General features: G+C 37.2%; 2 protein-coding genes across 8 annotated transcripts in view; one reads left to right on the plus strand and one right to left on the minus strand.

The window, feature by feature from the left end:
* LOC117995522 (uncharacterized) overlaps window positions 1-7,376 on the plus strand; it is a 40,893-nt gene extending 33,517 nt beyond the window's left edge. For 2 of the 3 annotated variants that reach the window (XM_034983528.2, XM_069508999.1), the window contains one exon: window positions 1,176-7,376. In XM_034983528.2, coding sequence (XP_034839419.1) covers window positions 1,176-1,524 — 349 coding nt within the window. In that variant the 3' untranslated portion in view covers window positions 1,525-7,376. The remainder of the gene's footprint in view (window positions 1-1,175) is intronic. The other variant, XM_069508998.1, reaches the window with a different exon arrangement.
* Window positions 7,377-7,660: 284 nt separating this feature from the next.
* Window positions 7,661-24,235, minus strand: part of Mical (Molecule interacting with CasL) — a 44,137-nt gene continuing 27,562 nt past the window's right edge. For 3 of the 5 annotated variants that reach the window (XM_069508839.1, XM_069508834.1, XM_069508835.1), the window contains exons 22-27: window positions 19,037-21,151; window positions 18,654-18,683; window positions 14,027-14,162; window positions 11,985-12,173; window positions 11,461-11,545; window positions 7,661-10,769 (exon numbers count right to left, since the gene is read on the minus strand). In XM_069508839.1, the coding sequence (XP_069364940.1) occupies window positions 10,724-10,769; window positions 11,461-11,545; window positions 11,985-12,173; window positions 14,027-14,162; window positions 18,654-18,683; window positions 19,037-21,151 (2,601 nt within the window). In that variant the 3' untranslated portion in view covers window positions 7,661-10,723. The remainder of the gene's footprint in view (window positions 10,770-11,460; window positions 11,546-11,984; window positions 12,174-14,026; window positions 14,163-18,653; window positions 18,684-19,036; window positions 21,152-24,235) is intronic. The other 2 variants (XM_069508836.1, XM_069508837.1) reach the window with 2 other exon arrangements.

The raw sequence follows: 24,235 nt of genomic DNA on the forward strand, positions 1-24,235 counted from the left end.
AACTTATATTGGCATATATCTACCTACCTAATATAAAATTATATTACAGTGCGTGATACCAATGTTTGCTTTGCCTGTGTCAGCTAAAAATAGATAAATTATATATAAAACACCTCTTGTTAATAAGTACGCAGCCACCGTGTCGTTCCGCATCGCACAAAGCACGATGCACAAAAACCGTACAGCAAAATCATCAAACTCACGGAAAAATTAAAGAAAAAAAGGTAGCCTTTGAAATGAGGAATTATAAATTAATTTTATTTAAGTACAACTAGCACCACGATATGCACGCTTTGAATAATGTATGTTACATTTCTTAAACCATTTCTGTATTCTTAGGAACACATTAGAGTGAAGCACTACGCTATACCCTATTGCTTGATAATACCACAAAAGTCACAATGATCTGTGATGATCAATGATAAATCACAAAATTTCATGCAATACATTTATCGAAGATTACGATTATCTTCCTAGATTAAAACAAATTAAATTAGTAAAATCTCTTCTCACCATTTTTACTTAACAACAAATACACGAATAAGACAACTATTATCATGAAATTATTTATTATTTCACCTTACAAGTTACACTAATAATTGTAGATATTTCGAAATTATGAGTACCTAGGTAAACCTGCTGTAGGTAGGTTTACCTAGCAATGCGTCTCGCACCTCCTGTTGTACATTAATAGTAGGTACTGTTTCAGAAACTTTTACATAAGAGCCAATAGATAACAATTATTGAATAAAGTTTACATTCAATCGGATGAATAATACGCAAATGTATAGGTAACGAACGAACGAACACATCAAATATGTATATTGCTAAGACACATTAAGTCTTTGTTTGGTTGTGTGTGATTCATTGGGTTTTGCAGTATACTCTTCATATAAGTATTTTTAGCTAATATCCAGCATGCTTTGCAATGCAACTCACACGCCACTTATTGCACTTTGATTGTAGATTAGATAGTAGGTACACACCTACAACAGAAACCTTCACGCGAGTACCTATCGTCGATAACTGTTCCAAAATTAACTGATCCGGATTCAGACGATGCGCGAACGAAAAAAATTCGGATGAACGAACGAACCAACATAAATTTCTATGATGTAATGGATTTATATTGAAAGTTTATTTTTCATGTGTATGAACTAAATTGTTTATGTCAGCAGGAAAAACATCAAAGACAAAAACGAAAAGAGAGACAGGCGCTTCCTCACCCCCGACATCACCATCGCCTCACTCGCCTCCTCGTCGTCCGAGTCTCAGAGTGGTCTCAATAGATACTACCGGCAAGCGTGGGAAGACCTGCACGAGGCGGCGGGCTCCAGCCACGGGCAGAGACGACGCGCCCGGGAAGCTCCTAAAGACGGCTCCGAGTTGGTGGTGGCCGACGTGTACCCCGCGGCGCATGCGAAAGAGAAGCGCCGGCATCATCACCACCACCACCACCGCGAGCCGAGGCATCCCGACTGGCAACCTTCGCATCGTCCCCACCTATCTACTTTAAAATACTAGCAATAAGTACAATATTTAACTTTAATTACAATCCAAATGTTTGTTTACTAGGTATATTGCATCGTTATGTTTTGTGTTAGGAGTGCTCATTTCTGTAGCACGTGGTCGAGCGTATGAGCATGCTATTTCGATCCACATTTGCGGGCAGGACATACCTACTCAAGAACGGGTTGTTTAGTGTTTTTCATTTCTTAATGTAAATCAGCGTTTGGTATTAGTTATTATTTTGCTAAACTTATCAATATTTATCTATAATATAAAAATGAATCACTAAATGTGTTGCTCATCGCAAATCTTGAGAACCGCTGAACCGATTTCGCTAATTCTTTTTTCATAATATTCCTTGAAGTACGAGGATGGTTCTTACGGAGAGAAAAATTTAATTCAACCTCCCCCTCAATTTTCTGAACTCCACTCGAGCGAAGCCGGGGCAGGTCAGCTAGTTCTAAATATATACAAATTAAAAACATTTGAAATTGTTATGTTCAGTAAATTATACCGTGTCGTCGTTAGCATGTTTTGCAATTTTTTTAGAGTTTATTTATACTTACACAAAGTTATCTCTAAATTTTTGAATTATATCCTTTCTATGTTTATAATCATAGAAACTAGATTGCTCATGGAAAACTAGAGTGTTGTTCAAAGCTTTGTAGAAAGGCATGGTAATAACAAACTCATGTGCGCCAGTCCAATTCACTTGGTCAGAATTCTTGCTCGATTCACTTGTCGTTAAACGAGTTGTCGACTAGCTATGAAACCTGCAGCAGTGAGTTCTAGCAAGTCAGTAGTACTGTGCAAACACTCGCAGCAAAACAATGTCTGCAAGTTTTCAGCACATAAACTTGTACACAATTTTGTATATCTATACTTACTAGAACTTGCAAACATTGACTTCCTGTGAGTACTAAATAAAAATTGCAAATAATAATTTAACAGAGTTGAGCTCTGTAAATTTTATAGATAGTGGACATTTCGCATTATATTCTTACTAATTTCTTTTCCATTTTCCTTTTAGCACGAGTTTGCACAACTTGACAACGCCGTTGATACAATTCGAACATTGAAATCCTACAAAGTCAAAGTAAAATAGACCTAAACAAGATTCATTTTAAACGTTTATTTATATCTTCCAACTATTTTACTGATGTTTAGATTCTTTGTACTCTGACATTTTAGTTTTTCGATGTACCTACCTTAAATTCTTACAACGTTGTCGAGATGTACAAACTCACTACTAAAGCTTGCTTTCATTCTTTTCCTAACCATAAAAAAATGCTGATACAGTAATTTAAACTTGGCAGGCATATTTTATGTTAGGTCTATTCTTTATGCTTAATTTATACTGAACCATTCTCGATCGGTACGATCGCTATAATCCATACTAATATTAGAAATGCGAAAGTGTGTCTGTCTGTCTGCTAGTTTTCACGGCGCAACAGTTTACTGATTTTCATGAAATTTGGTAGATACAGAGTAAGCTTACATTCCGGTGACGGGCATAAGCTACTTTTTATCCCGGAAAATCAAAGAGTTCCCACGGGATTTTAAAAACCTAAATCCACGCGGATGAAGTCGCGGGCATCATCTAGTTTACTATGATTTTGAATTTTCTAGCCATACACGATCTAATTTACAGTCAATTATGCAGCGAACTTGAAGCGGTGTCTAGCCAACTGATAGCCACACACCGTCAATCAGTGTGCATGACATCATATATACCTACTAGCCATACCCCGGTAAACTTGATCGTGTATGGCCAGCGTATGGATCGAGCAATTACTTCTTAAGAAGGAAATAGGTACACATTGATCCAACGTCCTCGTTGAATGTACTCAGAGACACAGTCGGGTTGCCAACATTCAGCGTTAACAATTAACACATTGGCCGGCACTTGATAAACCATTGGACAAACGTGTACCGGGACCTTAACTTAAAACAACTAAAAGTGCTCCTTGTTAAGAGAGACTGGCTCTGTATGAAGAATTGAGGACCATAGGATAATTTAGATATAAGTATGCACAATAAACTTATAACTTGCTCAAACCTTGAAATAGTTATTTGTTATACAAAGTTAGTTGGCCTGAGTGCTTGTATTGAATACCGAGCAAGGCGATTGGTTCAAGGTTTTTAGTTTAAGTGTAACAAATGACGTAATTGGTAGGTACCAAAAGTTCATTTGCATTGTTAAAACCACGCGCATCCCGCTCTTCAATATCATGATTATGCATGCCTAAGGCATACCCTCTTATACTACGTGCTACCAAAGAGAGCACTCTTAACTAGTTACCCTAAAACGAAAATAGATAGTTCTAGGAATATGTATTTAATTGAAATCAAAATCGATATAATATTACGGTAGGCAAATCTAATCACCTACCTACTTATTTAATCTAAGTTACTATTAACATCTAACGTTGTTTTATGTTTGCTTTGAACTATGATTACCTTGATCTTTTCTTATATCTATGAAGAATTTACTTTTATTTGTAAAGAGTCTAGTACATATTGGCTCATAACATACTCGGCGAACATGTACCTAGAGGGCTACTTGGCTTGTATTTTGTGGGTTGTCAAGAGATCTGGCGCAATTCGCAAACAGCATTTACACGTTGGCTGGCACTTGCCAAACGCTTGGTGCCAATGGTGGAGCCATAAGGTTAAACTTTTTGATAGATTATATCATAGGGACCTGTTTTTTAGAAACGAGGATTCAATGTAAATATATTTTAAGATTAGATTGAAGTTAATCATTGGCAAATGCTGTAGTTTTCGTACGTATATAAATTGTTACTATCTAATAAATAGTGATGCTTAAATTAGTTATTTACAGACATAATTCGATGTTATCTCGATTAGAGCAAGATCCTGGGACCGCCAGACGTTTCTTATTTTCTTAGAAACAGAATGTGTGGGATAAAGTAGTGTTAGTATGTACTATTAACATACCTACTCGTAGGTACGCATATCTGCCAGCTTGTACCGACAGCGAATTTATAGGTATTTGCTACTAAAGTAACCTACGTAAAAATATTAGGTACTCACTTTTCTTAAAGTCTAAGTTCTGATTTTTATGTATGTTTTACAGAATATTGTTAATGTATAATTAATATTCAATACTGCTAGATACTTCTCGTCGAAGCAAATTTCCGCCAGATACGTGAAAGCTCGCTAAAAATATACATATTTAATATTACTTACCGTCTGAGTCGTAATTTTTATATTAAGTAGGTATGACACTCAGGAAATATACATAATCAACACATTCTATAAGAAAAGTCAGTAATGTTTTACGTATCTTTAGAAGAAGATACCATTAAATTTGCCGTCGCCATAAGGTAGTATATATACGATAGAAGTACACACCAACGCTACTCTATTCCACGCAAAGAAGCAACGTCTGGCAGCACTAGGATCTTGCACCATAAGAACCGGGAGCCTGAAGTTTTATATTGTTTGATACAGTTAAAAGCCGACGGATTTCATTGCCTGCTGCTGGTTTTGGCCTATAAAATCAATTAGAATAGAGGAGTTCAAAAATCCTTGTCAACGTCTACAACGAATAAAAATTGACACTATAAAATCTTGCAGATTTCAAAAGATAACTCTGTGGTACACTTCTAAAATGAGTAGGCGATACGATGGCGTTACTTTGTTTAAAATTTTATTCATGTTAGATACTCAATATAAATTCTAGGTATTGAAGAAAATGTTTAATTTATTTTTGATAAAATAATTATTATACTTTCTGCATGGTACAAAAGTAGTGAGTAGGTACAATTTTTAAATAACATTTGTATTGATTGCAATTTAGGTATATGTATCGTCAATAAATTATGAATTGAAATGTGCCATTCAACAGGCAAAAATAATGTATGTATAAATAAGCATATATTTAATTTAATCTGTATTCTATTATTATATCAATGTTTGGAATTAAGATTTAATTTATTGAAAATGTAAATATAATTTTAAATTGAAGAATGACTTAATGGCCCCGATTCTCTAGTCTCTCTCTAAACTAAATTTAGAGTATCTGCATCCTTTTCTTTTTACTAATGCTAAAAAAGGAACGGAAGATGACTTTCACATTTTAAGACTCTAAATTTTAGTGCACAATACAAATTTAAACAGTAGGTTCGCGAGTGCGTGCTAATGTGGCTAATTCCATTGTACACAATCTCTAAACAAAACTAAAATGGCACGTCTAAATCTATTGCTATCCCTTTCATAATGTTGCTTGCGGAAAAGGATGGCACTAAATTTAGACCTGCTAATTTAGTTTAGTTTAGAGATTGTGTACAAGAGAATCGGCCCCAATATCACGGGTTTTACCATCTAAAAATTAAATTTAGAAATGTCAAACTGCTTCTGTCCTTTTCATATTACAATAGTAAGAAGAGGGTGCGAATACTCTAAAATTAGGTTGTGCTAAGAATCGGTGCCAAAAGGGGCCGATTCTCTTGAACACAATCTCTAAACTAAACTAAATTAACAGATCTAAATCGAATGCCATCCTTTTCCGCGAGCAGCATTATGAAAGGGATAGCAATAGATTTAGGCGTGTCATTTTAGTTTAGGTTAGAGATTGTGTACAATGGAATTAGCCACATTATGTAGGTAAAATTAAATAAATTTAATGAATGAAAAAATTTATAATAATAAATAAATGCATTGATGTTAATTGAGATGGAGCGCTGCTGGTGAGAAGTTTTTGGATACGAAAAGTTACTCGATAACGGCTTTTTATGGTACAGTTTTTGCAATTCATGAAGGCTAGTGAACTTTACTTGTGGTAACGTCGTTTACATGGTCATTGCGTAAGTGTGCGTGCATGTCGGACCAATCAGTCGCGAGCAAGCGCTGTCAAACGCACACATTTAGTTTACCTTACGTATACCGATACGACTTAAACAATCATGAGTCAGTGGCCTTCGTGAAATGAACTATAACATAATATGGTTCCTTGATCCTTCGTTAGGTATGTCAAGCACAAGTCAAGTATTGTAAGTTAAAACAGAAGCTACATGCCCACTAGCAATAAAACTTGCAGAAGTCAGCTGTCATTGTGGTCATTTCAATTTTACCTGTTTACACGGTGCATAATATGATCCAGAGTTAACAGCTTTTAACAAGTTTTATTGCTGTATTCTATCCGCGGAATGAGGTTAGTGTAGCGCTCTTTGTTTTTGTATGGGATTATGTAACAGAGAGAGCGATACACTTACGTCATTTCGCGTATGGGGTATAGTGGACACTTGGACGTAAACGTACAACAGGTTCGGGAATATTCATAACTAATTTGAACTGCCAACAGTCCGTGATGATTCTTTTTTCATAAAAATAAAATAACATCCACTACGGAGAGGCTGGTAAGTACAAATTACCTAGAGTCTAGGTCCTAGACTAATCTGAAGTTGCAACAGATATAGCGAATTGCGCAGACAAATTCCGGCGGATCGCAAACGCCTCGTGTTCAAATTAGACTACTTACTTGTTTCGCGCCAAATATGCAAAATGTGACCTACTTTTGCCTTTTATCAAGTAAGTACTTACCTCCTTACAGAAACTACAAATCGTCATTCCATTCGCAAAGTCGCCTATGTACCATTTTAGTATACAACTGATACGCAACTCTACCCTGTGTCGCGACCAAGGTATATTCTCACTAGCAATTGAGCGAATCTTATGTATTAATCTTCACGAGTTCGGTTTAAACCCTAAACTGTTATTACTCAACTTTAAAATATGTTAGTAAGTTATGAGAAGTAGGTATGTTTCGAATTATTTAAGTATTCATAAGATTAATGAAATGCATGTGAAAGTTGATTAATAAATACATTTTTGTGATAAAATTCTGATCGTTTTTCATCATTATCAACCCATCGCCGGCTCACCAGTCTCCTCTCAGAATGTGCAGTCTACCGCGCCGCGTTGGCCAAATGCGGCTTGCTAGACTTCACACACCTTTGAGAACATTATGGAGAACTCTCAGGCATGCAGATGTTTTCACGATGTTTTCATTGACCGTTAAAACAAGTGATATTTAATTGCGGCAAACCATGACAGAAGAATATTCTTCGGGTTTCTCGGGATAAACAAGAGACTAGGGGTCTATGGTGTCTAATAAAACCACACCTGATTTAGTAACATTTTTATTTGACATTGTCTAGAGCATATAAAAAGAGAGGTACATTGATTGCATTGATCTTAATCTCAAATATTTATAAATTAATAAACAGTCAAATATAAAATATGTCAATTGTTTAATTTCATTTAAATATATTTTAAGTTAAGGCTTCTAGTAAACAAAAGAGGTATACAATAATTTCAAGTTATATTTAGAAAGGTATAAAAAGTAAAGGTAATAAAGAAATAGATGGTTCATAAATCAATATTAATTTATAGAGAATACATTTAATTCCTAACAGATATATTATCGTAGTCAACATCAAGTACACAAGAATTAAGGTAGAATTGACGCTAGAGTTAGAATATGTCTAATCATAGCTGATATAGTGAATTTTTAAAAATTTTCAACACTGCCCTTATTATTAAAACCTCACAGTGTTATTATCAGATTTACTTATTTAATCTAGTTTTTACTCAATAAAACTCCGTAGGATTTATATTTATTACACCTAGCCACAACAGTTTGAACGTTAAATATAATTCTAATAGAAATCATATAGTCTTATCTATTTTAAATTCAGACACTTAGCCCTTAACTGCAATCTCATCTGGTGATGGGATGATACAGTCTAAGATGGAAGCGGGCAAACCTGGAAGGGGTATGGCAGTGTTTTTTAAACCTAGGTATACCCCTTTGTACCGGTTTGGTTTGGTACCGGAACGCTAAATCGCTTGGTGGTATGGCTTTGCCAGTAGGGTGGTAACTAGTCACGGCCGAAGCCTACCATTAAATCAGACCAGAGGAAATTTAGAAATCATAAAATTCCAAAATTTACTTGCCTGGAATCGAACCCGGGATCTCCGAGTATCAATCAAATTATTCTGTAAACATGATTTTATTCAAGAAATATTATTAGTGAATAGTGATGTATTCTAGTTTAAAATTGTTTTTTTTAAATTCATTATAGGCAAACGCTTGGCCGCAATCACACCTGATGGAAAGTGATGATGCGGCCTAAGATGGGACGCGTTTACCTAGAAGATGCCTATTCACTCTTGTTTTAAAGATACCCGGGTTTTAATTGGTAGGAAACACATATCGTGGAAGAATATTCCACACCCTAGCCATGAAGCAGATAAAAGGATTGATGTAGTAGAGTTTTTCAAAAAGTTACACGTGGGGATACGCCACCTAGATTGTTTTCCCACTTAGCTTTCACTAGACAGACTCTATGTATGTGTAACCGCATAACATAAGTAAAATATTTTTTTGAAATTTTTCTAGAACATGCAAGACAGAAATGTTTTTAAACACAATGCATTTACGCTCTGTGGAAGCTAGAACATATTTAAGTATATAAAAATATAACAATGTAAAATATATTTTTTAGTAATTTTTCTAGTGCATGCAAGAACGATACAAATTTTTTGAAATACAATAGGTAACTAACTTAATGTGTTATTAGGCTCCGCGAAAACCTGTTTCTTTATATAAAAATATAGCAATTTACATTTATTAGCTTACCTCTAATCCTAACTAATACATTTAGGATAGGAAGCATTATCGCAAGCGGCGTGTGCATAATAATTTCTACTTAATACTAGGTCAAATGTCAAAAATACTTATTTAGTTATCAAAGAGCACAAATAATACGTTTTAGCCGCTTGTGTACATACTTTTAAGGTGACTATTTATTTAACAAAACACTACAGTATCGTATCCCTGATGATTATGAGTAATTTTTTTTAATTCTAGAAATTACATATGAGTAATTAAGCGTTCAAAAGTGCTTATCTACAAAATAAAACAGTACTCTTATTACGGCACGTTTTTGGCTTATTTCAGTAGGTAGTTTATGAAAGAGGTGCATATTAATATGGGTTATTAAAACACGAGTGTGAGTTTAAATAAACGGCAGGCGCAGGCGAGCTTATTGATAGTATCACATGAGTGTTTTAATAACTAGTTACGTGCAGTTTCATACACCACTTTGTCTCACATCTTGAAATTCAATCCTGTGTGCTTAGTATGAGATTTTACATCTCTTCAACGTTGGTAGAATTCAAGCGTCGGAACACAGTATCATCAGAGTAAAATAAACCTAAATTAGGAACCAATTTTAATTTAGGAACGTTTCCGCTTGGAGCGCTGGATCTAGATGTTTGGACGAACGTGAGCTTTAAAACAAAGCAATTAAGGAATAATTACTTTAACGCTTTGGCGTTTCGACGTTAGAATTCTATCAAAGTTGGTGAAATGTAAAATCGCATAGGTACTAAGCACACTGGTAACATAATATTTAGGCTTAAAATTTGCTTTGTATCGAAGAACTATCTTACAGTTCGTCGATGTCATATTTGAAAATGGCGTCATAAAGCCGTCATATTGAATTTAAAAAAAATATAGCCAGTGTCACTCGGGAAAATGTAAGGATTAGCACACACATCTGAATCTATTCAGGCATTTAATAGTTATGGTGGAATAAAGAAACTCACAGAATGGACGCATAAGACCAACGTGTAACATTTACTCGTAACTTAAAAGGGTAACTTTGTATTGCTTTAACTTGACTTCCTAATCTTATCATTATTTCACGTGATTGTATCATATATAACTATAACAACTATACAACATACTCTATTATACTCATTTGGCATATCTAGCACACCGTTACTACCTAATTGCGGCATGATACAAAATTTTTGTGACTGTCGTTATCGCTCAAGAACCCCCTAAAGTTTATTCAAGGTACCGACACCATTCATGTACAAAATAGGATTATTTGAAAACAAAAACATTAATTAATTATTTACTTGCACCGACAGCAATATAACGTATATAGTATTTACTTACAGGTTTAATATTCTCTATACAGTTTCATCATTGTGTACCTGTCGCTACCTATTATTTCTAAGATTACAAAATACAATCCACTTGGCAAAATATTAACCGATTTCGTTATTTAAATACTAAGTGCTTTCTCTACAATTTTCTTGCACAAAATGACAATAATATGAAAAATTCGCGTAACCTTGCACGAGATGTTGCATATTAATTGATATAATGTAATTAATTATATTTTAATGCCCCACTCCGTTCCTTGGTGTGTCGCCTTCTGTGGAAGAACCAGTTTATTTTCATTATTTTGTCACCAAAAAATTCAAACTAAAATATATTATATAATGTCAAAGAAGTACATATTTCTTTAAAAAAAACTTTGCTGGAGGTTTCTTTCAATTTTTGAATAATACTAGGAAAATATTAAGAGAAATTTCGCGAACAGAAATATGCATACGGAATGTTCTTCGGCATCTTGCCCAGCCACTAACGTAGACCATATTTTTACGCCAGAAGTTATTTGACAACTGTAGACTTTCTAACTTCCTTAAATCCTGTAGGAACGTTTTCATTTTCCGGGATAAAATAGCCTACCGCCAAGAACTGTTAAGCGGGTGGGCCGTGAGAATGTAATATAGACACACAAAGACAGACACACACACACATACTTTGTATTTATAACATTAGTACGGATATTTATTAATTATTTATACTTCGGTGTAGGCTTGTTAAGGCGCTTACGAAAGTCATGTAAGTATGGTACAATAAATACAAAAAATACAGTATATATATAGCGTAGGACCAGGAGTCTAAAAAAATATTGTTACAAAAATTAATTAGTTATTTACCAAGTCAGAAAATTATTTCACTATTCCCTACATGCACCTACATAGTAGTTGAGACTATGACGATGATGGTGGAGCCGTCCTTCTGTACTTATCTATTTTGTGATAGCATGAAATGCATACCTATCGGCTGCCACCAGGGCTTCATGAGCATCGCGTTGTGCAGACACCTGTACGACTTCAGCCACAGCCGCCGCTTGTTGCTCCGCTGCAGATATATAGTCACAGTTTAACCAATGTAACACATCGTGGTATACGTATAATATATATATATATATATATATATATATATATATATGCGTGGTATATGATACCATGAAGGATTTGCAGTAGTGTGAGTGCTACATCCGTGCACAATACACGTACTCGACTCGACTGTACCGGCTCGAACTCCCACTCGATCTAAGCTCAGGTACGACTATTTGTTTGACACGAACTATAACGTTCTTTCATACCGGGTGAGAAAAAATATCTGACGAAATAAACATTGCAGTATAGACCAGTACATATTAGTTATTATAATAAGATGTCATACGGATAAAAAATGGGTACCCCCTCGTCGCTCCTTACTCCGCACCACCAAAAAGAAAAACAGGTCCTTTTGTGACGCCAACTGTAAGTTCGATATGCTAGACTGGGCTAATTACCAGACAAGGGACGAGAGAGTCGCCTCTGAAGGCGGGCGAGGCGCCGGGCCCGGGGGTCGTCACCGCCCTCGTCGCGCGCATTCCTCTGCGCTACCAGGCCGGCCCACCGCGCCTCAAACCACAACTGCATAGCGTCGCGCTCGTCTTCGTCGCCCGCGCATTCGCCCACCCTCCCCTCGCGAACGGCTCCTTAGTATTATGGTGTTAATGAGTTATGAATTATATTATGACGTCATCGATGCGTATGAAATCACCGAAATTCTAACAGTACGTTGGGAGTCAAATAAATAAACGTATAATATTTTTGGCCATTTCACTGAGACGATTCCTGCGGTAGTTGTGCGGTAGGGGAAAGGTGATAACATTACAAAATCATTAGGGCAGATTGAACTAGAGTGAGGGAATTCTCACTACTATGAGTGACGACAAATCAAAGAAAAATATGCGTTTATTAGGCTACCTAGCGTCAAATGTGGATAACATTTGACGCCTGCCAGTGACCTCGAACCTCGACCTGGACGTTTTGTTACAAGTTCCCTAATTGTCGTGAACTGTGGTTAAGGTGATATCAGACGGTCTATTCGTGTGAATGTTATTTGAGCGATTGTCTCATTTTGTTTGTTATTGCTTCCTTTTATTTGTCATTTTTGATTCATTTTGTGTTTAGACGTTTGATTATTAAAAATGAACCATCCGATATCACCATTAAGCCGCAGTCACCCCTAACGCACCACTAACTACCTCAGGAACTGTCTCAGGTAAACAATAGGCCTACAATTAATAACGTACTAGGTTAGTAGTTCGTTGACATTAATGATAAGTTAATGATAACCAACTGATATCATTAATGATAAGTTTCGGTGGCAAAGCTTCGGTTGGCATTACTATTTTACTAGCAGTACGAGATGATACACTTGTCATACTAACTCCTACACAGTAAATTAATTATTATTATTACACTGTTAGTTTAGTGATTTAAAAAGCGCATCAATGTTGCAAGTGCTAATAAATATTATAAGCACAGAATACAGAACAGATATAGAAGAGCTAAAGCGTGAGATTGTCGCCGCGTATAATATGTATCGCCCTTTTAATCATTTTAAGCACCTTAAAGAAGAACTAGAACAACGATCGGCTCCACGCATCAGATGCGTGGAGCCGATACCTTTTTGTGCAATAAGCTTCTCAAACACTTCTTCAGATTACGATGCCGGAATCAAAAACCACCTCCATCCACTGGGAAAAATGCTTTCTCAATGCAGTGGCAAATATAGATACATGATGTGAACTATGTTACTTAATTTTACCAATAACATTCACAAAATAAGTATAGTGTAAAGAGGAGCGGGGAGAGTGAGTGAGTGAGCAATGGGGAGGCAAGAGGAGAGCAGGGGAGAGGAGAGGACAGGAGAGGGGAGAAGAGGAGAGGAGAGGATGATGGAGGAATGATGGCTACGCAAATAAGCGGCTGTCGGGCCGCGTGCGCACTTTGTTACATTTTGCAAGAAATTTATTAAAAGTAAGTACTTGTAAATTTCATCAAACGTTACAAGTCAACAAGCTCACAAGTTACACTACTTAGTCTATATTTGATCAACCCCAATATGTATGTTTCAGTACCCTTATTATAAATGCGAAAGTGTGTTCGTTTGTTTGTTCTTCAATCACGTCGCAACGTTGCAACGGATTGACGTGATTTATGCATGGCTATAGATAAAGACCTGGAGAGTGACATAGGCTACTTTTTATCCCGGAAAATCAAAGTTCCCACGGGATTTTTAAAAACCTAATTCCACGCGGACGAAGTCGCGGGCATAAGCTAGTGTACAATAAACGGTGAAAGCATAGTGGTTAAGACTTCGGCTATTCGGGAAGAGATACGTGCTCCGTAACAGGGCCGGGCGGCCGCAGGGTTCGGATGATGATGAATGCTGTAAGTATCGCATTTTTAATTTTTTTATCATGACAGTAAAATTAGGGAGTATTTAGAGATTTTAACCTATTTATAATGGTCTAAATATAGCAACCCATTTTACAAGTACCTGGACGTCTCAGCGGGGTCAAAGTCGCGTGGGACAGCGACGGTTGAGAGTTCGCCGACGGCGGCGTGTAGCACGCAGGCGGCGGGGGCACGGGCGGAGCCTCTTGCAATGCCCCCGTAGACTTGCGCGACTCGTTCTATAAACAAATTCGTTTAAGGCATTCTAGTACAATGGCGGCGTAATGGTGATTCCTTATGGCGAAATTGATGTTAAACCGGTCAAGAGTGTGTCAGGCCACGCGCAGTGTAGGGTTCCGTAATTGCCCGTTACAATATACTAGCTATTTTACACAACTAACAACTTCGTCGAAGTAATTTATAATGAAAATGTACATTTCACAAGGTCCACTATTACTCGTTTTCTTACAAAGAAAAATTAGCACTTTAAAGCTTAATATTTCGCAAACAGATCCCTGAATCGGAAAATGGTTTGGAGACACCCGCAATACTTTTGGAAAAGCCATCCCACAACACTGCATAGCATGAGATAGACAAGAAAAAAACTGCTAAAACCCGGTACCTTTGGGTACGCAGACGACAGCACCGTTACATAGAGATACATGTCGGGCCCCCGTACTAGTGAAGCTGTAAACCTTGAGCTCAGAGGCCTTGGTAGAGGGGGGGTGGCGGCGAGCGCGAAGCTCCGCCTGGGGGTGAGTCCTAGGACTCGAAGAAATAATTCGAGAGGTCGGGGGGCAACGTCCTCCTAAGGGCGCCTCCTGTAAGGCGTTGGAATGGGTAGAGTTGTTGGACTACTGGTTAGTCCGCACGCCCCCCAAACCATGGCGTGAGTCCACGTCCGGGTGACGTTAGAAATCGGGGATTGGTTGACTTGTGTAGCCCTACGAGATAGGGAGCATTGTCGGTCATGATTTGGTCTTCAGGATTGTTAAGGACGTGCTTAGGGCGCCTTTTATCGGGCGGGGGGGGTCGGTGGAGGTCCACGTTGCGCACGTACCACGGGGAGCCAGTGGCCATACGCATAAACTTATTCTGTAGAACTTGGAGATGTTCGAGAGATGAAGGTGGCAGATGTCCCGCTCACTCCAACTTTCCGAAATATATCCGTTCCGATAGCCGATATGTCTTCTAGGAATCAACCAATCGTCCGATCTCAACTTTGGACAGTGCATCTCAACAAAGTCAAACGGTACTTCACGCCAGAACAGCTTCTTACCCTATACCAAGCACAAGTTCGATCGTGCATGGAGTACTCCAGTCATTTATGGGATGGCTTTGTATAGTATCAGCTTGATGCATTGGATTCGGTGGACCGTCGCGCTAGAAGAGACTCATTGAGGACGAAGCGCTGGTCAATTCTAAACTTCAAAGTTTGGAACATCGGCGCAAAGTTGTCTGTCTGTCGGTATTTTACAAGATATATTTCGGAGAGTGTACCGAAAAACTTTTCGACCTGGTTACTCCTTCACCTTTCTACTATCGTACAGAAAGGCATCGCCAATGTTTGCACCCTTACTTAGTCGAAATCCCACAGATACGTACGAAGCGATTTGTCGCCTCATTTTTTATTCGAACCGCTAAGATTTGGACCACCCTTTCAGCATCAGTCAAGAGTGAATAGGCATCTTCTAGGCAAGCGCACTCCATCTAAGGCTGTATCATCACTTACCACCAGGTCTGAATGCAGCCAAGCGCTAGTCTATAAATGAAAAAAAATATTATTGTTAAACAATATTAGGTATACGCTTATACCAAGTCCCATTTGTCTTTATTACAGTGTCAATTTGAAAATAAGATTTCATTATACATATTTGAAACTAGCGGACGAAGTCGAAAGTATGAACTTTCGACTTCGTCCGCGAGAGTATGAGTTTTATTTATAATTCGGTATTTTTCATTAAAACTCAAATCAGTTGAGTAGTTGTGGCGTAAAGAAGATAAAGAAACAAACACACTCACATCTTCTCTATATTTAAAAATGAATCGCTGAATGTGTTGCTGATCGCAAATCTCGAGAACAGCTGAACCGATTTCGCTAATTCTTTTTTTATAATATTCCTTGAAGTACGAGGATGGTTCTTACGGAGAGAAAAATTTAAAAATTTCTTGTAAAAGAATCAACTGTTAGGCGGTACAAAGTTGGCCGGGGCAGCTAGTTTATATTAAAAATGTAGATAAAATACATTAAAAGATTAAGTGAATCACATTAATAATTTTATACACATTTTGCTGTGATTTGTGAATACTTGTTACCAATTTTTTATCCCTGAAATTAACTATTAATAGAAGTTTATAGTGCGTTAAATATATAAAAAAAATCAGAACGGAATATTGTAAGAAAACAAGCAATACAGTAGTTTTAAAATTTGTACAAAATAAAGCCATACACGCATGCATCGCATATTTCACAACCATATGTATTGGCAACTATGGCAACTAATACGATGACAGATAATCATAATTAACGAGTACGCGAAACACACTACTAGAGAGCCGAGAAGCGGCGTCTTTCTCGATCACAAATCAAAGTATAGTCCATACAAATCTATAGTACAAATTGACTCACGCGCCATTTTAACTCTATGGGTCAACAATCTTGTCAAAAGTTGGGTTCACCTAATTTTGGCATTCCGAACCAGTGGTAGATGCATCCAACGATTCGAAAGTAGGTACTTGTGAAAGTTTACTTGAATAAAAAATATGTATTATTATTATTATTATTTGACATAAAAAGTTAAAATTGCGCGTGAGGAGTTAAATTTTACGCATTATAAGCTTTAATTTACTTTGGCACAGTCAATGCTCGCCAAGCCCAGGCACGCCTAAACGTAGTGTGTGTATTTCGTTTTCAGTATATCAATTTCAAAGGTATGTGAAAGTACATATAGCTGAGTTTAAATTGTTGTCAAAAAAGGTTCACCTCTACTCCACTTTTTTGCGCTGACTCAGATCAAAACAGCCTTTTAACGATAGAAAGCAAAGGTAACAAAACAAAAACCAATACATTACATTGGATCAAGAAGAAGGTTTTTGATGACGTGTTACTAATTAAAGTGCACATAGATACAGGTCAGTTAACAAGAGCTGGCACGTTCACAGTAGTTACACAGACGCTATTTTATTGTTAAATATGTTTAACAAAAGTCGATTTGTACTATTTTAACGACTTTGCGGCCAACCCTAAACTGTTTTCGGCACGCAGCGTGCCGTGATTTTGAAAAAAAAAATCAAAATACGTAATAAATTACACTTTTTGATTGTCAGATATGTATATTTCTACCCTATAAATAATACTGTTCCTATTTTAATCTAAATATATAAAAGGAAAAGGGGCCTGACTGACTGATCTATCAACGCACAACTCAAACTACTGGACGGATCGGGCTGAAATTTAGCATGCAGATAGCTATTATCCTTTTGCTTGTTCTCAGGTGGAAGAAGCGCCGGAACTAGCTCTTAGTTTTAAGATGTGATGTGTAGCACAGTTATGTAAATAAACGTCTTTTCTTTTCTTTCTTTCTTTCTTTCTATTGTCGTAGGCATCCGCTAAGAAAGGACTTTTGAAAATTCAACCCCTAAGGGGGTGAAATAGGGCTTTGAAATTTGTGTACTCCATGCGGACGAAGTTGCGAGCATAAGTTAGCCCTTTATAAAATAGTAGATTGTAAAACAAGGGCATTGACAAGCTTGGCCACGTGCGAGAGAGACAGACTTTTCATGACACTTGCACTTATTCATAGACAATGTGTGACATGACTTAATAGCGCAATGTGTGAATGTGTTATACGTGCTAGCTCTTGCTATACGATCGCACGAGGGAAATAATTCAAAAGTACTACTAAAACGTTCAAATTGTATACAGTAGCTTAATATTATTATGCAAACTAGCTACGAAAAAAACGTGTTAGATTTTACTAGCTCTAACGTCTATTATTGTAGAGTCGACATTATAAAGCTTCACGGTGTGCTTTAAACTGTTACTGAAGTACTACTCCTGTTGAAATTTTGTTTTCCTCATCAGTTATGTTAGCTCTCGAAAAACTTTTTTAAAAATTCATATTGATGATGACCCCATTGTAATATTCACAATGCAATAGTAAGAGTAGACTAAAAAGAAAATTAAAATGTTGTGACTAAGATATACAGGCTTACTTTTTGTCCACCTGCAATAATCTGTGGGGGTTGGTTCAGAATTGATCCAATATGTAAATTAAAAAACATTTGATTTTCATGTAATTTTGCCACTAAAAATATAAATCAAAATGAGTGGACATCCCGTATTTACTATAAAATATATTTTAATTTCAAATTATTGCAGGTGGTCGAAATTAGCCCTGTATAGAATAAGATATAGTAAATGCTCAGAATTTGTTCCAGATATTATAATTTAGAAAACTATTTAAATAACAAAACAATTTACATACAAGCACTGACAGATTGACGTAACTGCTATTTTTGCTGGTCTGCATGCCCATTTCTATTTTTTTTTAATAGCTAGTCTATGATCCAATGTCGAAGAGAAATCGATAAGATAACACAAGCAACACGTAACAGTGTGACTGAGCGAGACAAGACAACGTACAGTTAGCGGATGATGGGTGCGAGAGAGATGGACACAGCATGCGACTCACGAGTTCACGATACTGTATTTGATATGCTTTGCTTACGTGCGTCGTCAGGTCCGGCTCCGAGACACACTGAAAATTTAACTAGTGTTAGTCTACTATAGGTGTCCTTTACTGACTTTTTGTTTTAGATATCGTATCAAAAAACTTCTGTGCCGTTAATTTTGTTTAGCCAAAACATGGACACCTGCCCAACTAGACTATACAGCTACTTCTATGTACAGTATTCACATTTCATGTTCGTGCCAATATGATCGTAAAGAATCGATGACTTTATTAGCATTACAAACATTGATTTGTGTAGATGCAATGCGTGCCAAAATGAATGACGGATATTAATAATTGTGCACGACGTTTTGAATTTGGACAAAGAGAGAAAGTATTCCATATTTGTCCAATTCGACCGAGTACAAAATAATAATTACCTTTTGGCGAGGTCCGAGCCGCTTGTTAAAGTAATTGGAAATGCTCCTCATAATACCTTTCCGCCTCGTCTCTTGCGTGAGGTCGGAGTCGGAAAGCGAGGGCGAGACGGGCAGCGGCGCGAGCGGCGGTGCAAGCGGCAGCGCGGGGCGCGGCGGCGGCGGCGGCTCGGGTGCAGGCGGCGGCGGCACCGGCGGCGGTGCGCTGCCTGGCGCCGCGCGGTGCCGCCGCGCCGACTTCCTACTTGCCCGCTGGCCGTTCCCCAGCCTCTCCAGCACAAGTCTCCTCACCACTTCGGTTTGTTCCTCTCTCTCTTTCTTTAGCTCCTGCACTTTTTCTATTGTCTCACGCTCGGGCGTTGGACTCGTTGTGATCGTCGAAACCGAATGATAGGATGGACTCAAACTGATGTTCAGGTTTGGAGGGTTCACAATTCGGATGTTTATATTAAAGGTTTCACTAGCAGATCTACAAATTGCCGGTGCATACATTCTAATACTGCATGGATTCGCAAAAGGCTTGCTAATGTTATGCGTAATACTGCTTTGTGACTTTGATTTTTCGGATGCTAGAGGCGGTGATATCTCATCTAGGGAAACTTCACTTTTAGATTCAATGCTTTTTGATTCCCTCTTTCTATTTTCACTACCACTGTTTTTTATAGACTGTGATTTGTCAGACACGTCAGTAGATTCTGATTTATATTCAAAATTATTTAAGTTGTCATTATTAATTAGACTACTTTGTTTGGGAATTTCAATATCTGAAGAGTCATTATTTTCACTAGGTGCAACAACAATTTCCGAAGCTTCACTGATTACAGTTTGGGTCAGCGAAGACTTTAAACTTTCAACTTTCGATGAACTTTCAGTTTTGGAATCTTGATCGTCTATATACTTTATTTCCTCAGACAAATCATGCCCTACATTTTCTGTTTCGTAAGGCTTTACTGAAGTCTCCGAAAAACTTCTTTCTATAAAATTCATTGATCTATCTTTATTAGGAGAATAGTGACCATACTCATCATCCACAAATTCCATGTAACCCTCATTGCGAGGTGCAACGGCAGTTTCGATGGAAGGATCTTGGTCTCCTTCGTCAGCGAATTCGAAATGATCGAGTGCGTTCGAAAACACAATTGGCTCTGCTGGGCTTGTTTTTCCGCAGACGTGTGATGCAATTGCTGATATATTTTTTGTTTCGTGTACTAACTTCGGGCCACCGAGACTTCTCGGATGTTTACTTCTCTTTCTTTCCTCTTTGTCATCAATGGAGCAATCGTCTAAAACGACACTCTCGGCTGCCCAATCAGATAATTCTGTTTCGGTTAGAGCTAATGTAGTCGCATCTCTACAAGAATCCGAGGATTCTGATTCAGCAGCTAGTACCATAGGACCAGTCGCAGTGGCCGTCCCTGATCCTCTCTCATTGTCTTCGGCATTACTGCTAATGATCATTAAGCTGTCTAACTGTATAAGCTCCCCGCCTTCGTCGTGGACTTCGACTCGGGGTACAGACTGGTTCGGCAATGTTTGCGTATGTGACGAATCCTCATCAGAGAGGGAATCTGATTCTATGTCTAGCTCTCTATTTTCTTCTTTTGCAGGTTCTCTCCAGGCAGTACTACAAAGCACCGAATCTCCTTTGGTGAGTAGATCTACGGGAGCGTCGCTGCATAAGTTCTGTATGATATCGGGCATTGGCTTTTTCTCCACCGTTGTTAACTGAAAAGTCACGACAGGCTTTTGGGTCTGTGGAGGTGCGGGAAGTAATAGCTTCTGGATCTCTGTTATATTAGAACGGAAAGCTTCTAGCTTGGTATCGAGCTGCGAAGTCGAGTCGGACTTCCTCACGACCGGCGGGGATGGCTCTCCCAGCAGATATCTTCTCTTCAACTCCAAAGCTCGTTTAGTGGCTAGGCCGCCGGCTGAACGCGTCCTGATCAGAGGGTAGTCGTGATGGGGCGGGGGCGCGGGGGGTGGAGCTTCCGTCACGAGGATGGCGGGCGGCGAGGGGGCCGGCGCGCACTCCTCGCGAGCAAACTCGCTGTCCGTTGACACTTCCGTAGCCGACGAAATTTCTTCTTCGCTGCTTTCACTTTCGTCTTCGGACTCCACCTGTTTCAATCATGCTAAGTAATAACAACATATCATTGCCAATATTAATCGTCATCTACTTACGAATTTCGAAAGCCATTTTCAACGTGCTGATCTGAGCTTCCGTATCATCATAAAATATTTTGTAATTTTTGAAATATTGTCAACATAAGTATTTCAAAATAGGTAGCTATGTTAAAAAATTAAATATCGATCTACTATTATTACAGTAATAATTTGTCGATGTATTATTATTATAAGGTGGACACTAACCTTTAAGAAGCCACTTTTGACATTATACAGCCGCACTCAGAGTCACTAATCGTTACTTAAGATTGAGTTAAAACGAGACAGATTTATGTGAGAGATATAGCTCTGTCTCGTTTTACCTAAACTTAAGTAACGATTAAGCGACTGAGTACGGCAGTTAGTCCTGACTTTGTACTGATTGACATCCACATAGCTTAGTCCATCCTCTTCGATCCCATAAGAGAGAGAAATACATATAAGAAATAAGAGTTTATGCATAAAAAGAGAAGCGTTTCTTAAACTTGAGATCACAGTGCTATACTAGATGAATTGCACTTTATTGGGTCGTAACAAGAGTCGCTATTCATTTAAATGTCTTTCTGAAGTGAGCCTATATGACCTGTAATTTGACCTGTTTGACCTGTTTGTAAGACACTTGTGTTAAAGTATTCCCTGTTTTTGCTAAATTTTGTTGGACTGTTATAACAGTCCAACAAAAACAAAAACAACTTTTTCGGAGATAACTTATAAGTTATCTCCGAAAAAGTTGGTATCAGTTTGATAACGATCAAAAGTGGCTTTTTAAAAAGGTTTTACGATAGGTATTGAAATAAATGAATAGTTGGTGCGCAAACCATCTAAGGCCCAACTGATACAGATGCCATTCAGAAATTTTCCACACTAACTTCCTGTGCTTTTATGAGCTAAAAATTATATTGCCTACTTTAAAAGTTTTATACATACGATATTATATTATTTTGTATTTTAGTATGAATATATTATAGCACTAAGTATATAATAATATATATAGTAGTTAGTACACACACAACAATACAGTTTTAGAAAAAATACAAACAAATAATATCAAAAAGCAAAAGTTACAGATGACTAATTACCAAAATTGTTAAATTTAAGATGAATATTCATTTGTTATTTTTATTATACTTGACATGAATGTTTATTTCTTGCTTGTGTGTTGGCTGGGATACCATTCAGCACTGAATTTTAATTATTTTTTGAAGTATTCTGCACATTCCGGTTTCCTTTCTATCTAATAAATGATTTTTATTCATAAAAAGTAATCAATTTCTGTAATATCATTTCGTATATTTCAGGCAACATTTTAGTTATTTTTATGTGTACATTTGTATATTTTTCACAACCGGTTAGGACTTCTTACTGTTGGTAATATATATTACCAACATTCAACACACAAACAATTAATATATATGTATTTAAATTGTTTGTCATAAAAGCAAAATCAACATTGAAGCGCATTGAACAACTACATATTACGTCATACTATCTTTTTTTATTTTAATCAAAAGATTACACAAATCATTAATTGATCATTTTAGAAAGAAAAGATAATAATATATAGAGAACATATTGTATGACGTAATGCACAGACAGTCCCTTTGACGGAAGTTAGTGTGGGCAACTACACTCTTACCTTTCGCTGCCGCGCCGCCTTTTAAAAGTTATTGTGTTCAAGCTTACGCATGCGTCGAATGATCGCTGTTTGATGTATGAAGCCAATAATAATAATCCAAAAATAACTTCTATAAATCTTATATCATTCTTCTATAAAATAAATAAATATTTGAGAGGCCAAAGTGACGGAAATCCTCAGCCCAGTAAAATTGATTAATCTTCTTATTTGAATTCGTTACCAACCAACCAATGTGTAAAATTACTATTTTATTACTGAGGTTAAACTGTACCTGATTTGGTTGTATGTTGGTTATTCGTTTATGTTCATATAAAATACTTTTCATAAGGTTAACAAATGGGTAAAGGTCGGTGCGTTGAGGGATCTTAGATCATAATATGAAAAATTCCATTAAGATTTACTAGAAAACATTTCAAAATTAGAGCGAGTAATAGAAAAGCAAAGAAGTACAAGCAGTGGCGTGCACAGTGTTTGAAGCCTGGGTAGGCATTAGTTAGGTAGAAACCTGTTTACTGGCAGGTCATAATGAAAAATATGCATTGAGCTATTACAACTGGGGTAAGCATTGCATTTATGCCTCTATGACCTGCACGCCACTGAGTACAAGTAGAGTAAGCAGCCAAGCAAGTAGTTCGAGACGCTATATTTACAAAAAACGGTACATTTTAAATCGGAGCAGTTTGTTCGTTATTAGCGTTCATCAGGTTAAAGCCTATGAACCAAAGTACTAACACTGTGCCAAACTTTTTGCGCGGGTCATACAGTATTTATTGTAAAGTTCAAAACTAAAACACTTAATAAAACTAAAATAATATAATAAAGTTGATTTTTTTTCGCTTAATATCGATTATATTTATATTGGAACTCAGTACTTTCATTGGCATCCCATTCGATACCATAGCAAAAATAATCAGAGATACCCCCGGATCATAATACCGAATCGATAAATTTGCATTTTGTATTAGTAAACGCAGAGAAGGCACTGAAATGGACATATACAAGTAGGCTGGAAAAGTTGTGCTATACAAATGACAGTGCTGATGATGGACTGGATGAGACCTGATTCGAAGCGCCCCCACACAGAGAGAAATTTCTCGGAAAGAAATAGGAAAATGGTCATGAGTTGAGACTATGTTGACTTATCGGTTTAGTTCCGAGTATGTTCACATGACACTCACCGTTGCTATTAGCGGCAAAATGGTGAAAATCATGTTAGTCGGTAACCGCAAGTCCAGCGTACTCGTATTTGTAAAGCTCATTGAAAGAAGGGAAAATAGCTAGTATTTAGTAACACCAGTAAATTTTACTCACGTAAGTAGCTTACGTAATTAATTGACAGCAAATTTACTAAGGTAAATGTACTTATAATAAAGAATGTTTACATTAGTAAATTTGTCGTAAGT

This window comes from Maniola hyperantus, chromosome Z (genome assembly GCF_902806685.2).
Source record: "Maniola hyperantus chromosome Z, iAphHyp1.2, whole genome shotgun sequence".
NCBI classification, from domain to species: Eukaryota; Metazoa; Arthropoda; class Insecta; order Lepidoptera; family Nymphalidae; genus Maniola; species Maniola hyperantus.